General features: G+C 36.4%; 1 protein-coding gene across 6 annotated transcripts in view; it reads left to right on the top strand.

The window, feature by feature from the left end:
* LOC136857073 (mpv17-like protein) overlaps positions 1–16,351 on the top strand; it is a 248,902-nt gene that overhangs the window by 130,059 nt on the left and 102,492 nt on the right. The window contains exon 3 of one of the 6 annotated variants that reach the window (XM_067135452.2): positions 5,226–5,314. The exons of the other annotated variants lie outside the window; for them this stretch is intronic. Coding sequence (XP_066991553.2) covers positions 5,226–5,314 — 89 coding nt within the window. The remainder of the gene's footprint in view (positions 1–5,225; positions 5,315–16,351) is intronic. 6 annotated transcript variants of the gene reach the window in all.

Here is a 16,351-nt window from a genome sequence, read left to right as displayed (position 1 = left end):
CCAGGTTGATGACTTGGCAGACAAATCAACTACCATCAAGCTTTAAATATCAATATTTATTACTACAATAGGAGGGGTACACGAAAATGGGCTGGGCCCAGGGTGTTGAGTACCCTAAATCCACACCTAGTAAAAGGCCTCCACCTCTTCTGTTGAGGTTACTGACCTAGCTATTGCAACTCAAGCATCCTCAGTACAACTAAACTGTACTTACCTTAACTTGTGAATTTCTGAGGCAATATCTTGTAATTCAGCAACTTTTTCCTTAGATACCTATTGATGAATCTGTTCATATATAGCTTTAATTTTTAACAAGGCTGGAGGTGGCCAGCCGGAAGTGCCTTAAATATAAAAATGTCAGTTAATATAACAGAGATTATGCTGAAAATATTCACAGTGAATTTTTGCTCTTTGTCGTATATTAGTCATTCAAACAGTGTGCTACAATCCTTCTTTCCCATTTCTCATATTACATATACCAGTATGGTATTGGTAGGTATTTACTTTAGCACACGTCAAGAAACCTAAGAAAAATTTGAGGTGTCCAGTTACAAATGACTTTCATTCCACCTACAGTGATTTTGAGAAAAATGCAGGAAACAGATCTGTTGTTTGAAATCTAGTGAAATCTACTTGTGATAACATAAGTTTTGAAGATCATTATTGTTATCATTACATTATTATCAGACACAAAAATATTCCTCCTCAGAGTACAGTTTCAAAACTTGATGGTTCTACAGTTTACAGTTTCAGCATGTCATGGTTCCACACTTTGGCTGAAAAAGTCTGTCATTTCAAGTTTATTTCTTAAATAATGGTCTCAAAAGTGGATGAATATCTTTTCCCACATTGCTAATCTAGTGTAATGCTCATACTGAAATCACATGCAGAAAAGGTATTGATCGCAGTGCAATGAGAGTTAAGCTGTAAGTTTCCTGCGTTTACTGCACCAAAATGTTTCTTTAATAGTGCCTCGACAATCCTTAGTTTTTCTGCTTTGACAGGGAATTTGCATGGTAGCTGCTTGAGAAGAATACTTTCCAATGTCCTTCCTCTTTTAAGGATGGACTTATCATCATCAGCAGCAGCAGCATCATCATAGAACCATTCCAGCATGTCGGGTAGAGTGGTGTTGAATGAGTCTTTGCCATTGTTGTCTGTCCAGAAATGTCTCACTGCTGAATCTCAATTTCCTCCTCTTCTCTCCACATCTTCTCTCAGCTGATGTAGCGATTTCTTCCCAGGTCTTTCCACTGGCTTTCTTCCTTCAACCCTTCTTTCTAGGCGTGCTAGGCATTCGCTTTACATGTCCATACCATTTTAGTCTCAAAGTCCTTAGCTTCCCTTCTTTTGAGTCTACGTTTAGTTCCATTCTGATGACATCGTTCCTTACATGGTCCTTTCGTGTTTTTTGGAGGGCAGTTCATAGACATTTAATTTCACATGCTTGCAGTTTACTAACTTCTGCCTTTCAGCGTATGTGTTTCTAGACTGAATGCAAGAATTGGCACAAAGTATGACTTACACAGAGTCATCTTGGTCCTCATGGGCACCTTGTTATCCCAAAGAAGATGTCTGATGAGGTTGAAAAAGTTGGAACTGTTAGCCACTCGGTTTACTGTTTCTTTATCTGCAGTACTCCTGAGATATTTGTATACCTGTACACATTGAAAGTTTTCACCCTCAAGCTTTATGTAACAGGCAGTATCTTTCCTACTCATTTTCAGAGCAACAGTTTTTGTTGTGTTAACTTTCATCTGATACTGTTTGAACTTGGTTACCCATTCAGCCAGCTTTTCTTTGTACCTCTACCTCTGTCTCTCCCCAGATGGCTACATCATCAGCAAATACCAATGTGCGTAGTTTTCCATCTCATTCTCTTTTCAGGTTTTTAACAATACTGTCCATGACAGTAACGAATAGCAATGGTGAAAGGTAGTATTAAACCATTCTGAATGACTATCCCCAACATGCACACAGCTGTTACAGTTCTGGTACAGCATCTGGACCTTGCTTATGAGATATTCAGGCACTCCCAAGTTCTCTGATATAACTGGTCTAGGCACCATATCGTATGCCTTTTCTAGGTCTAAGAATACTACAATTACGTCTTTCCCTCTCTCCCAGTGCTGTTCCATTACCATCCTTAGGGTGAAGATCAGGTCTTTTGTTATTCTATTTGTTCTGAGTGCATGCTATTCTTCTTCCAGGACAGGTCCTGTCTGGTTTAAATAATTTTTTTTTTTTTTTTTTCCATTATTTTCAGACCATGGGAGAGAAATGTCATACACCTAAAAGTTGGCGCACTTTCTTCTGCATCCTTTCTTAAATACCCACCCTCCGGCACTTAACACCCTTGAAAGGGCTTTGGCCTGCCCAGCGACCGCTGCTCAGCCCAGAGGCCTGCAGATTACAAGGGGCCGTGTGGTCAGCACGACGCATTCTCCCGGTCGTTATTCTGGGCTTGAGACCGGGGCTGCCATCTCACCGTTAGATAGCTCCTCAATTCTAATCATGTAGGCTGAGTGGACCTTGAACCAGCCCTCAATCGGGAGAAAAATTCCTGGCCTGGCCAAGAATCGAACCCGGGGCCTCCGGGCGAGAGGCAGGCACGCTACCCCTACACCATGGGGCTGGCACTTTCTTAAATAAAGGGATAATAATCCCTTTTGTCCAGTCCTCTGAAACGCAATTTTCATACCATATTGCTCTCAAAGTTCTGTATAGCCACTGCACTCCAGGTATATGTGCTGCTTTGATCATATCAGCAGTGACTTCATCGATCCCAGCTGATTGACTACTTTTCATCTTTTTAGAGCAGTTTCCATCTCAGACCAAAACATCATCTGTCCTCAGCCTTTCTTCCACCTCTTCAGTAGTTTTTCCCTCATTCAGGAGTGTTTTGAAATAGCACTTCATTTCATTTGTTTTGAATCTCTTGTTCACTCCTGACTACATTCCAATTTACTGTTTCTAGTACTGTGATGTCCTCTCTTTGTGAGATCTCTTGCTTTTAACCAGGCTGTACATAATCTTCATATTTCCTTTACTATCTTCCTGTAGTTTTTGTGTTAATTCACCCCAGCACTTCTCCTTCTCTTCTCTCACAACCATTTTTACTAATTTCCTATTTTGATATTCTTGGTCTAGCTTTTGTATTTTTCCATCTCTTAGTTGACTGTTGTCAATATTTCAGGCTATTTCAATATCCCTAACTTTCTTGACCTTATTTCATTTTTCTATCACTCTTTCACTCTGTCGTTCTACCAGGACATTCTTTTATTTATAACTTTCCTGTTTGTTCTTCCGCACACTTAAGATAGACTTATGTACTCCAAAATCACTTCTGTAGCAAACTTTGCCTTTTACAACCACAGAATTGTTTCTATAGTTTTCCCATTTCTTTATGGTAATTGTATTTGGTCTTGAGAAATGGAAATGCCATTGACCTGATGGTTTAATGGATGACTCAACCATCTTCTTTCAATTAAAAACAGAAAAGTGTTCCCCTAGAGTTCTTGACAGTTGCAAATTCAGAGATGAATTAATCTGTTTTACAGGTGAAATGTTATGATATAGCCAGTGCAGCAACACTTCCATCATGGTTATGTTCTTGTTCTAGCCAGGTCACCTGTCTGTGAACAATTTAACACAAGTTTTGTCTTCATAATTCAGGATGATAATAGGTGATATTTCATTGGACCCTTTGAATCGTTGATCTTCAGTCCAAGTGTAAGCATTTACTGAATGAGTAGGTTGCTTAGCTGTGGAATGATATAACTGCTGTGAGTAATATGCAGACTAATCAGGCATATGGAGAAGAACCATGTTCTTCTGACAGTCGAAACTTAACTTTAAAGTATTTCCTTTAGGTTCTTTGAGCATTCCATTAAAACTTGAAAATATTTTTTTTCAAGTTCATTGAACATTCCATAAAACACCTTTCCCTGCAGCTTATATACTCTGAACTGGCATATCATGTCTTCAGTGGCAGGACCAGAAGAAGTGGCTGTTATCAAACCTTTAAGAAAAGTGCACTCCAAACAAGAATTTGCCAGAATTTTAAAAAAGATGTTAAGATCTTGTACAAATATTTGGCAAAAATAATCGTACTTTACCTTGCAACTATCATTTTCATCACAATATGCTTTCCATTATTTCCGTATACTACAGTCGCTTTACATATACTGTCACATTGTTTTACTTCTTCAGTAGTAGGAATCGACACATTTAAGATTCTTGATCTAATCTGTGGCTCTCGTCTCTTTCAATGAAGTGTCCACTATGCCTGTCCCCACCTCTTTTCTCTTTAGGAGACTTACCTGTGGCTTGGTACTTTTAATTTAAATTATGCGTTGAAAATTGTATACTTCCAGGATGGAAAAATACTGCAGATTGAAACTATTGTATGTTTGATTTTGATGTAATAGTGCCGGTAGGGTTGCTTTAGTTACATGGCGTTTTGTTGGTTTTGACACGGTAGTATGCTTGAAGATGAATTTGTCTTGATCAACTTTGGTGGTATTTTGGTAAAATGCTTGGTGGAATCTTTTAATGTCTTGCACTGATAAAGAGTCACATCCAAATGTCTTCACCTTGTGATTACATTTTGGATGTTTCGGTAGGGCTTTCAGTTCATATCTGCAGCAGAAGAATGAAAGGTACTAAGCGAATAGATTTTTAGGCTAATACAAATGTGAATACTTCTGTTATATTTTATGGTATTGCAAAATTACCAGCACACCAAGGTTTTCTAAGACACTAAAGAAGTGGCAATGAGGACTACAATAACCTCAAGTTGTTGTTATTGCTCAAAACATCATAAGCTGAAATGCATCACTTCCTGCCAGTTCTATAAACGAACACAATTTGTAGGTTTATGTAAGGAAGTAATGAGCTTTGAAACTACAATCTCTAGTTACCCAACATGTTGCGATTGGAATGATGTAGTTTTGAAACCAAATTCTAAGATGAAAGGAAAGAGTTTGAACCAGTTTATAGCAAGGAATGAAGTAGTTTGCAGCAGTACCTAAATTTTCAGTGACAAACAAACAGGTAATGAATGAATTTTGCTACCATTGGAAACTATTACCTGATAAGAGGCTTCAAAAAGATGGCAGCACTATCAGTATCTAATTTTTTTCTAAAAGTGGAATGGACGAGTTTTGCAACTGGACGCCTCATTTCAAAACATTTATTTTGAGGTACTGTACTTATTTTTGCAGGTGGATCGTCCTAAGGACTACAGTGTTGACTCTCTTGCTCGTTTTGGACTGTATGGTACCAGTGTCCAGGCCCCAGCACTCTATTATTGGTACTGAGTTCTTTTATTTTAAGTTGGTTCCTAGTCTACATGCACACAAGTACTACATGTTTTCTAAAGCTTACTTTTAGCATCGGGAGGTAAATGATTATACAGTATTCTTCAGATTCTGTACAGATACCTTTAAACTAAGATCTTCTATAATTTTCTTACAAAGAAAACTCACAAACTCCACTTCTCCAATTTTTTAAACATGGTGAGTGGCACTGTTTTCAGATTCAGGAAATGACTATAGTAATCGCCACATAAGGCCATACACTAGAAACTAAATATCGCCGCCCGATTCTCTTTTTTTTTCCCTTTTTCTTTTTGTAATGGCTGATCACTGCTGCCAACCTGCCTAGTTAAATATTAAAATCACCAGACATAACCATTATAAAGTAACTTCAATGTAAGCATCAATAAGGAATGTTCCCCTACCCTAGTAAATGATAAAAGTTACAATGAAATAAATTAAGATACAGTATTCATAATTAAGTCAGTTTTCACACTCAATGAGGAATTAAGGAAATAAACACACTTCCTCACTCAAATTAATGTTACACATTTCTGTCTTTATGGTGATGTACAGTAGGCGTACTATAACCATATTCTTGAAAAGAGGGGCATGTTAAATGATGCAATTTATTTAATAAGTCTTTGCAGTGTGTCCTTTCTTTTGTGCGGACGTTTCCTTCTCTCTACAATAACCAGTAAAGGAGAGATATTATTGGGCATATTTTCAGCTTGCAGGCTGGTTATATCTTCAAGCTTATCCAGGAAACATATAGGAACACTAATGTGCCAAGCTACATGAACGGAAATTAAATCAGCTTTTAAGCTCACTGTGGAATTGAGAATAATAATGCTACCAGTTCTACTAACTACTTCTATATATTTATATTTAATATGTGGGCTACTTATTGTGGACACAGCCATTTTTACATCTAATTCTCTCTCTCTCTCTCTCTATATATATATATATATATATGTGTGTGAGTTGTGACTTTTAGAGAACTGTGGAAAACCATTAGGTAGTGTATAAAATTTGAGTTATGTCAGTAATCATCATCATCATAGTTATTATTATTATTATTATTATTATTATTATTATTATTATTATTATTATTATTATTATTATTATTATTATTATTATTATTATTATTATTATTATTATTATTATTATTATTTCCGCCTCTGTAGCATAATGGGTAGTGTTATTAGCTGCCATCCTCGGGGGCCCAGGTTCGATTCCCAGTACTGCCAGAAATTTAAGAATGGCAGAAGGGCTGGTATGTGGTTGAAATGGTACATGTAGGTCACCTCCATTGGGGGTGTGCCTGAAAAGAGCTGCACCACCTCGGGATGAAGACACGAGTTTACTTTACTTATTATTATTATTATTATTATTATTATTATTATTATTATTATTATTATTATTATTATTATTATTATTATTATTATTATTATTATTATTATTATTATTATTATTATTATTATTATTATTATTATGAGAGCCTCCATGGCTCAGACAGCAGCGCGTCAGCCTCTCACCACTGGATACCGTGTCCAAATCCCGGTCACTCCATGTGAGATTTGTGCTGGACAAAGCGGAGGCGGGACAGGTTTTCCTCCGGGTACTCTGGCTTTCTCTATCATCTTTCATTCCAGCAACACTCTCCATTCTCATTTCATAGCATCGTAGCATCTATCAGTCATTAATAAATCACTTTGGGAGTGGCGACCCCATCATACTAATAGCCTGTATCTTCTTCATTCATTACATCCCTGACCTGGTCAATGACTGGAAAACATGTTGTAGGTTTTCATTTTCATTCATTCATTTATTATTATTATTATTATTATTATTATTATTATTATTATTATTATTATTATTATTATTATTGTTATTATTATTATGTCACCAAGGCCAGTTTTTGAGGGAGAACACATTCCAAAACGTATGGGGGAACTTGTGTTTGTCAAATTTGAGCCTGAGAAATTGAATTCCGAAAGAATTACATTGCTTACAAAATGTGTGGAGCCAACCAACGCCTTATTTCACTAGAAAATTCCTTTTAAATCTTCATGGCAATACCCTTATTTGTAACATTAGCGCCTGACAGATTACATCATTGCCCAGAATAAGGATCATAAAGGCATGTTTATAAACAGAGCCATGGCTGGAGTTGATAATTGTTGGACTGATTGTCTTATTAGGTCAAAAATATCCCTTTCATTCATCTCCAGGAGAAGAAAACAGCAGAAAAAGCTTAGACTCTCAATCAGCACCCAATGTCTATATGACCCAGAAAAAAAAAAAAAGAAGAAAAGGATTTCTGATGATAACTGAGAACTCAATTAAATAAAGAATATCCCAATAATCCAACACAGCACTGGGAGAGGCTGAAAGAAACTACAAAGGCGGATCAAATATAAACGGAAATTTGAGTGTACTGCTGCCTGTCAGTAATAATTCTGAGTCAGGGCTTTGCCAGGATGTTGTTGGGGATATCTGGACAAGGCGTTTGCGCGTGTGAACGATGGTGGAGAGCTGGGCTGCTTCGGTATGCCATGAGTAAGCAAGAGGTGCACACAATCTGTTGTGCAACGCATCATTATAAAATTTCTCACAAAAGAGGACACCAAACCTTCCAAAATGGCTCCACAGACAGTTTGGGGAAGAAACACTTTTGCAGACTCAAATGTATGAGTGGGCTAAAACATTTGTGGCAGGAAGGGAAGCTGTGGAAAATAAACCTCATGAAAGGAGACCACAGACAAGCATCACTGCAGGCAACATTGTTGCCATTCATGACATTACTGATGAAGATCGGTGAATAAAAATTTTGCAAATTGTTTTAGCCATAGAAATAAGTTACGGAAGTGTTCAAACCATCATCCAAGATGAACTCCATTTTAGAAAATTGTCTGCCAGGTGGGTTTCTCGTCTCCTCAACCAGGAGAAAAAAACTTTACGGCAGGAAGTTTGTCAGAGACTCCAGTGTCACTGCAAGAAGGAAGGAGAGGGTTTCTTTGCATTTTATTGTGACTTGTGATGAAACTTTGGTGCATCATTACACTCCAGAATCAAAGCAAGCAAGCATGGAGTGGCGGTGAAGAGCCGAAGCAGGTCCGGTCAAGGCCAAAACACACCCATCTGCTGGAAAGGTGCTTGCAACCGTTTTCTGAGACTCTGCAGGCGTTTTGCTGGTGTATTTTCTTCATGAACAAAGGACAATTAATGCAGCCTATTACTGTCGCCTTTTGGATGAAGAAAAAGTTGCGTATCGCAACAAGCGACGCCAGCAACTGATCTGAAACATTATTCTTCTCCACGACAATGCAAAGCTGCATACTACCACATTAACGCAGGAAAAACTGGAGGAAATTCACTGGACACCTCTGGAACACCCTCTGTACAGTCCAGATTTATCGTATCACCCTGTGACTACCATTTGTTTGGACCATTCAGAATTGTACCCTGTAGGACCATCTTGCAGGTTATAAATAATATGCTCAATGACAAGATTTCGAGTGGGTATGGGAAACGGTATGAGTACAGAAATGAAGCTCAAAAATGGATTACCTCAAGGATTGGTACTGTCTCCCCTCATGTTCAATTTGTATATCTCCGATCTCCCAGAAACATCATCACGAAAATTGTGTTATGCTGATGATATAACACTAGCCACTCAACATCGAGACCTTAGTGTGACAGAAGAAGTGCTACAAAGAGATCTGATTTCACTTGAAATGTACTTTAAAAAATGGCAACTGAATCCTAACACTAACAAAACAGAAGTGTCATGTTTTCATCTGAATAATCGCCAAGCTGGCATTAAACTTCACATAAATTTTTGTCATCATGAACTTCGGGACAGCTGGTATCCAAAATATTTGGGCATTACACTTGATTGCACTCTATCTTACAAACAACATCTTATGAATCTGTCCAAAAAGCTCTAAAAAAACGTAATAATATCCTTCAGAAATTGTGTGGCTCAAGTTGAGGTTCGTCTGCAAAGACTTTAAGATCTTCTGCTTTGGGACTGGTTTCCTCCTGTGCTGAATACTATGCACTAGTTTGGCTGAATAGCCCGTATATAAGACTCACTGATACTCAACTGAATGCTATCATGCGGTTAATATCTGGTACTATCCAGTCCACACCCTTTTATTGGTTCCCAATTCTATCAGGTATCAACGCTGTCTGATTTAAGAAGATCAAATGCTCTCATTCAAAGAGAACAAGAAGATAAAAATGAACCCTCAAATGCCTGTTTTGGATGATATTCCGCTCTCTAGATAACGAGGCTCAAGTCACGTCATCCATCTTTGCATGATACTGTCACATTGGCTGATGGGAATTTTCACCCTTTAGAAGAATGGAGAAGTCACTGGAAAGTTGCCACAGACAGTTCCTTACACAGCATCTTTTCTGGTGAACATCTTCCTGGTGGACATCATCTACTGCATAAGCTTTGGACCACTCTGAATCGGGTGAGAATAAATCATGGACGATGTGGGATGCCCTTTATAAGTGGAAATATATTTCATCACCTGAGTGTGATTGTGGTGCCTCTCGGCAGACGATCCCCCATATTGTAAGTGAATCTATACGACGTTTCTACACAGGTAGCCCGAGTGACTTTTTGGAACCAACAGAGGAAGCCATACAGTGGATCACCCAACTGGACATTCTGCTATAACTAATTCTTGCTCCCAAGAAACATGTTTCTTGTCTGTGTATATTTGTAAATATTATGTAGGCCTACTTGTATATATGTATCTAACTTGTTGCCATACGCTAATAATAATAATTTGGTTGATGCTATCAATTTTAAAAAAATCCCATTTATATTTGATCCACCCTATACACTACCTGTGATAAAAATGTGGGTTATAAACTAAAAAGGCATCAAGACTGGTTTGATGAAAATGACCAGGAAATGCAGTGTCTCGTTGATTCTAAAATGAAGGCCTTTATTGCTTAGTGTAATTCTGTGTCAAAGAAAAAAGAATTTCAAGAAAGTAAAACTGAGGTTCAACAGTAGACCCACACCCTGAAATATGAATGGTGGAGGTCAAAGGCAGAAGAAATTCAATACCTTCCACATTTGCACAAGATCTTTGAGTTCTTTAAGGCTACAAAAACTGTCCATAGGCCAAGTTTTAATGGAGAGAGCTCTGAGCTCCATTTGGACCAGGGGATAAAACTGTATTTCTGAAAGATGGTGACTCCATTTAAAGAGAACATTTTCAATATCTCGAAAATCAAGACACAAGTGTTAAAGAACACATTCTGTTCTGATATTATCCCTCAGACACCAACAAGAATTGAACTTTAACTGCCTTCCACACTTAATGAAGTGCAGACAGAAATTAAACAAACAAAGAATAATAATCCATAACTGTTAGGTTCTTCAGTCTGTAAAAACTAATTTATGATTAAATAAAATTTAGAAAACCTGAAAAAGAAAACATCTATCAACAGATTATACCTGAAAAAGAAACTTAATTAAAATAACTAGTCTAATGTAGTCTTTTCAATAAAGACAATTACAGTATTGTAAAGGTGAAATTATAAATTTAAATTTTCACAAGTTCCAAAACTACTACTGTAGACATAAATAAATTAAATTTTGAAGATACATTTATATTACAATATAGGTGCTTACTAAGGAGATATTTGGATATTCCATCGCTAAGGGCAGTGAAAAGGGGGTGAATTTTAAAAATGGGTGTATATATATTTCAAATACAAAAACTGTTTAAAGACGTGAAAATAGGTATTTGGAATCTTCTTTAGAAATAAGGAAACACATATTTATTTGTTTCTTGAAAATTCTCTTACAGGGGGTGAAAAGGGTGAAAAAGGAGTTGAATACCTTTCATGAGGATTCTTAAATCTCAAAAACTGAAGATGTTACAGTCATGAAAATTAGCATTTGGAATCTCCTTTAAAAATAAAGAAACATGTTTTTTTTTTGGAAAATCTAGTTAAGAGGGGGTAAACAGGAGTGACAAAGAGTGTGAATTTTTAAAATGAGTATATCTACAATATATCTCAAAAGCGTTAAATTACAGACATGAAAACTGGTATTCGCAATCTCCTGTACAAGTAAAGGAACATGCATAATTTATTTTTTGAAAATACTCTTAAAGAGAAGTGTTAAATGGGGTGAATTTTAAAAATGACCATATCTACAGTATATCTCAAACACTTAACATATTACAGACATAAAAATTGGTGTTTTTAATCTCTTTTAAAAATAAAGTAACCAGAACATGTATGTTTTTGTTTTTGGAAAAAACAATTAAGGGGGTAAAATGACTGAGAAAGGGAGTTGAATTATTTTTATTAAGATACTAGTATCTCCAAATCTGAAGACATTACAGAAGTGAAAGTTGGTATATGCAATCTCCTTTAAAAATAAAGAAACACTTTTTTTTTTTGGAAAATTCCCTTAAGGGGGGTTGTGAAAAGGACTGAATGAGGGGTTGAAATTTTTTATGAGGATACTTATATCTCAAAAACTGAAGATGTTACAAACATGAAAATTTGTATTTGGAATCTTCTTTAAAAAGTAAGAAACACATTTTTTTGTTTTTGGAAAATCCACTTAAGGGGGTGGGGTGGGTGAAAAGAAATGAAGAAAGTATTGAATCCTTTTTATAAGGATACTTATGTATCAAATATTGAAGATGTTACAGACATGGAAATTGGTATTTGGAATCGCCTGTAATAGTAAAGGAACACACATAATTTGTTTTCTGAAAATCCACTTAAGAGGAAGTGTTAAAAGGGGTGAATTCTGAAAATGAGAGTACTTGCAGTATATCTCAAAAACTTAACATATTACAGATGTGAAAATTGGTATTTTTAATATCTTTTAAAAATAAAGTAGCACGTATTTTTGTTTCAGAAATACATTTTAGGGGTAGGGGTTGTAAAAAGGACTGAAAAAGGGGTTGAATTATTTTTATAAGGATACTTATATCTCAAAAACTGAAGATGTTACAGACATGAAAATTTGTATTTGGAATCACCTTTAAAAGTAAAAACTATTCTTTTGTTTTTGGAAAATCCAATTAAGGGGAGAGGGATAAATAAATTGAAAAATGAGTTGAATTCTTCATTTGAGGATACTTATAACTCGAAAACGAAAGATGTTACAGACGAGAAAAATGGTATTGGGAATATCCTTTAAAAATAAAGACACACGTATTTTGTGGCAGGGGAGGAAGGGGGGGTGGGTGGAATCGACTTAAGGGGGTGTAAAAGGAGTTGAATTCTTTTTATGAGGATACAAATAAGAAGTTGACTCAAAACAATAGACCCCTAAGGGGGTTTTGGCTGGGGGCGGGAGAGTGAAGAATGATGACAAAAATATGCATTTATATGAAATCGTTTGAATTATGAAGTTAAAATTTCAAATGATATCCTAGGTGTTAAATAACAGAAGGTTTAAAGCAAATTTAACCACTCGGGGAGTTAAATCAGGGTTAAGATCCGAAAACAAATGTATTCATTCCTTCTTCCGAAATGGTTTAACGTATGAAGACAAAATTCCAAATAGCGGTATATATTTTAAATCCTATGTGTGAATTAGGAAACTTTGTTTTAACATTCCAGCCCTAAAGTATTAAATGAGGTTAGCTCTGTAAACAAAATTATTCATCCCTCTAAAACCATTTGACGTACAAAGTTGTAATTTTACGAGAATCTTTTATATCCTAGGTGTAATATATCCCCTAAGGTGTTAAGATGGTGGTTGACACTCAAAAATACAATATCCATTCTTCCAAAACCATTTTAGGCATTATCTTAATTTTTTTTTTATGAGGGGTGGTCTTCTATACCCTAGATGTTAACAAATATTTTAAAATATTCACCCCTTAATAAAGTAATTCCTCCGTTACTGTTCAATGTAAAAAAATCTAAATTTCAGAGGTTAGTTACTTTTACATCCTAGAGTTAAATAAAATAGGGTTTAAAACATTCAAATTCTTCTGTATCAGGTTCAAATGAGTGTTGGATCAGGAAATAAATTATCATTCCCCCAAAAACCATTTGACGTACAAACTGAAGGCATATTTTACAGAGTCAGCTGACAGTGGACTCTCAAAAATGTAAAACTTTGAATAATAACTTTCAGTTTAAAACCGTAGTGAAGCATAGGTATCTTGCTAGTTTAAATATATAGTGACAAAATAGAAGACACTTAAAACACCAGATGTGTAGTTCTATTCTCCTGATTACATGCTAATATGGATAAAACATGAAGTTCTTAACATATGATAATATTAAGATATGTAAAACTATTTATGTTAAACCCTGTGTTCATTCTTCTAATAATTGTTGAAATGGTATCCGTAACCTACAATAATGAAGAACTACTCATATGGTTCTTACCTCACTGGTCCATGTCCATCTAGAAGTGCGATGTTGCACAATACACTGTCACTGGCTTTAAGCCAACTGGCTTGTTTACCATAACTTTCTGTTATGTCACGTTCTGCTAACATCATTGGCCTTTGTCAGACAAAGCAAGAAACCTCAAGGATCAAATGCACCTAAAAGATTTCCCAAGTTTCACTATAATAAATTAAATTAATCAAGAAAGCACGACAATTCAAACTCCATAAAATTATCTCCTTCTTCCTAACATTTCACCACTGGGGCAGGTTCTGCTGTTTTAATCTTTTGCATGATCTTGGGCATAGTGTGGTCTTAACAATCTTCATATCAGCATTTACTGTGTCATGTCAGCTCTGCTTTGGATGACCACGTGGATGTTACCCATTAATTTCAAAGGAGTGGGTGAAATTAGCAACTGTTTCAGGTGCAGCATCCAGGACGTGGACCACACCATTGGAGACGTGTTTTCCGTTCTTTCTCAGTGACGGATGCGATGCTCATTTGCTAGTGAATGGTCGTTTCTGACATGATGCAGGAGTATGATGCCCATCGACCACAGAGCATACACATTTCTATGTTGTGTAATTGGTGCTCCGTAGCTTTGTCAGCTGGTCGACATTTAACACCTATAAAGCAACAGGATGTACTACCATGTGGTATATTTTGGACTTTAGATGTATTGGTATCCTTCTGTCGTAGATTATACCTCCATCTCGTCCATGCTGCCTTTATCCTGCTCCGCACTTCACCACCTATCCCACCATCAGTCTGTAGGCAATGCTCCATAAACACCTCCTAAATCACCCAAAACAATTTAAGATGATGATAATAATAATAATAATAATAATAATAATAATAATAATAATAATAATAATAATAATAACAACAACAACAATAATAATAACAACAATAATCATCATCATCATCATCATCATCATCATCATCATCATCATGAAAAGGTGCGACCATAGTTGACTGGCTAGCTTTCCCAGATGATGTAGTACTCCTAACTGACAATCTACACTCAGACGCAAAACAAGTAGAGGAATTAAAAAATGTGGCCATACAGCATATGAACTCAGAGAAAACAGATCTCACCGACAGAATCAAAACCAACTTTGGTGAAACATACAATGTTCACAAATTCCAGTACCTGGGAGGAATTCTCACCCCGCATGAAAATGAGAAAGAAGCCATAACATTAAAAGCAACTGGTGAAAAATTAAGATTGTACATTTCGCCAAAGTTGGTTTTGATATAAAAATATATTTCTAGGAAATCGTAAGGCACAAAATAAAGCAAAGAGGAAAGATGAAAGTTGTATTAACACGCTATACAAGGGGGTTGAAAATGGCCCATTGGCTATTCTGGTTGCGTCCTCACATTTCAGCTGACCAGTTAAGGTGTGACGGGTGATAAGTGTACATTAGGGGTGTTTTGGTTAGTATGATATGTCGAGTGGACTTATTAAAATATAGCTCCATTGACATCTAGTGTGTCAAAACTTCACATTTCAGCTGACCAGTTAAGGTGTGACGGGTGATAAGTGTACATTAGGGGTGTTTTGGTTAGTATGATATGTCGAGTGGGCTTATTAAAATATAGCTCCAATGACATCTAGTGTGTCAAAACTAAGATTGTGGTTGAATACTGACAAATGTTTTACAATGAATGATAATGTAATAATGTGCCAAGTGTGTAACAAATCTGTAGGGCGTTCCATGAAGTCACAGCTTGACCAATATTTACGCATTCCTCATAAATAGTAAACATTATGTGTCTTCAAAGGAGATTTCTTAACTCAAATGGGACAGTCAAGTTCAAAAAGTGAGTTTTTAAAGGTACATGCTGGGCAACGACAGCTGCAAAAATTCCACAGAACAAACTTCAGGTACTGGAATATTGTACATTAGTTGAAACGTATTGCAGTAGACCAATCCCTGATGATTCTACGCTTCAAAATAAATTATCTTGATGAGTGTTACCATGATATCCTAGGATCTTTTCAAAGGGATATTCAGAATTTGTACATCTGGACTGCAGTTGATGAAACGACATACTCCTATGCTGTGGGATACTATACAGCCAACCCTACTGTTGGGAAATTGGATTCAGAAATCCTCTCTAAGCCTCACCTACTCTGTTCAAGAATCCTTGAACAAATAAACCATGCAGCAATTTTTTAATGATAGGTTGAAAGTACTATAGGCTGAAGATAAAGAACAAGTTTTATATCTCATCACTGTTTATTTCACATACTTAGCATATGCATTACAACATGTTGATGAAGAAGTGAGAAGTAAATTTATGAGTGTACATAATCTAATAACGTCAACAAAAAGATGTATTTGACAAAACCCCAATGAGAGTTTAATATCATAAAGAACATCTACTGTGGGTCCGGCTCCATGGCTAAATGGTTAGCTTGCTGGCCTTTGGTCCACAGGGTCCCAGGTTCGATTCCCAGCTGGGTTGGGGATTTTAACCTTCATTGGTTAATTCTAATGGCTCGGGGGCTGGGTATTTGTGCTGTCCCCAACATCCCTGCAACTCACACACCGCACATAACACTAGCCTCCACCACAATAACGCGCAGTTACCTACACATGGCAGATGACGCCCAC

The sequence above is a fragment of the Anabrus simplex genome, chromosome 1 (assembly GCF_040414725.1).
Source record: "Anabrus simplex isolate iqAnaSimp1 chromosome 1, ASM4041472v1, whole genome shotgun sequence".
Classification (NCBI taxonomy): Eukaryota; Metazoa; Arthropoda; class Insecta; order Orthoptera; family Tettigoniidae; genus Anabrus; species Anabrus simplex.
Note: the sequence above shows the minus strand (reverse complement) of the source record. Positions and strands in the feature narration are given on the sequence as shown.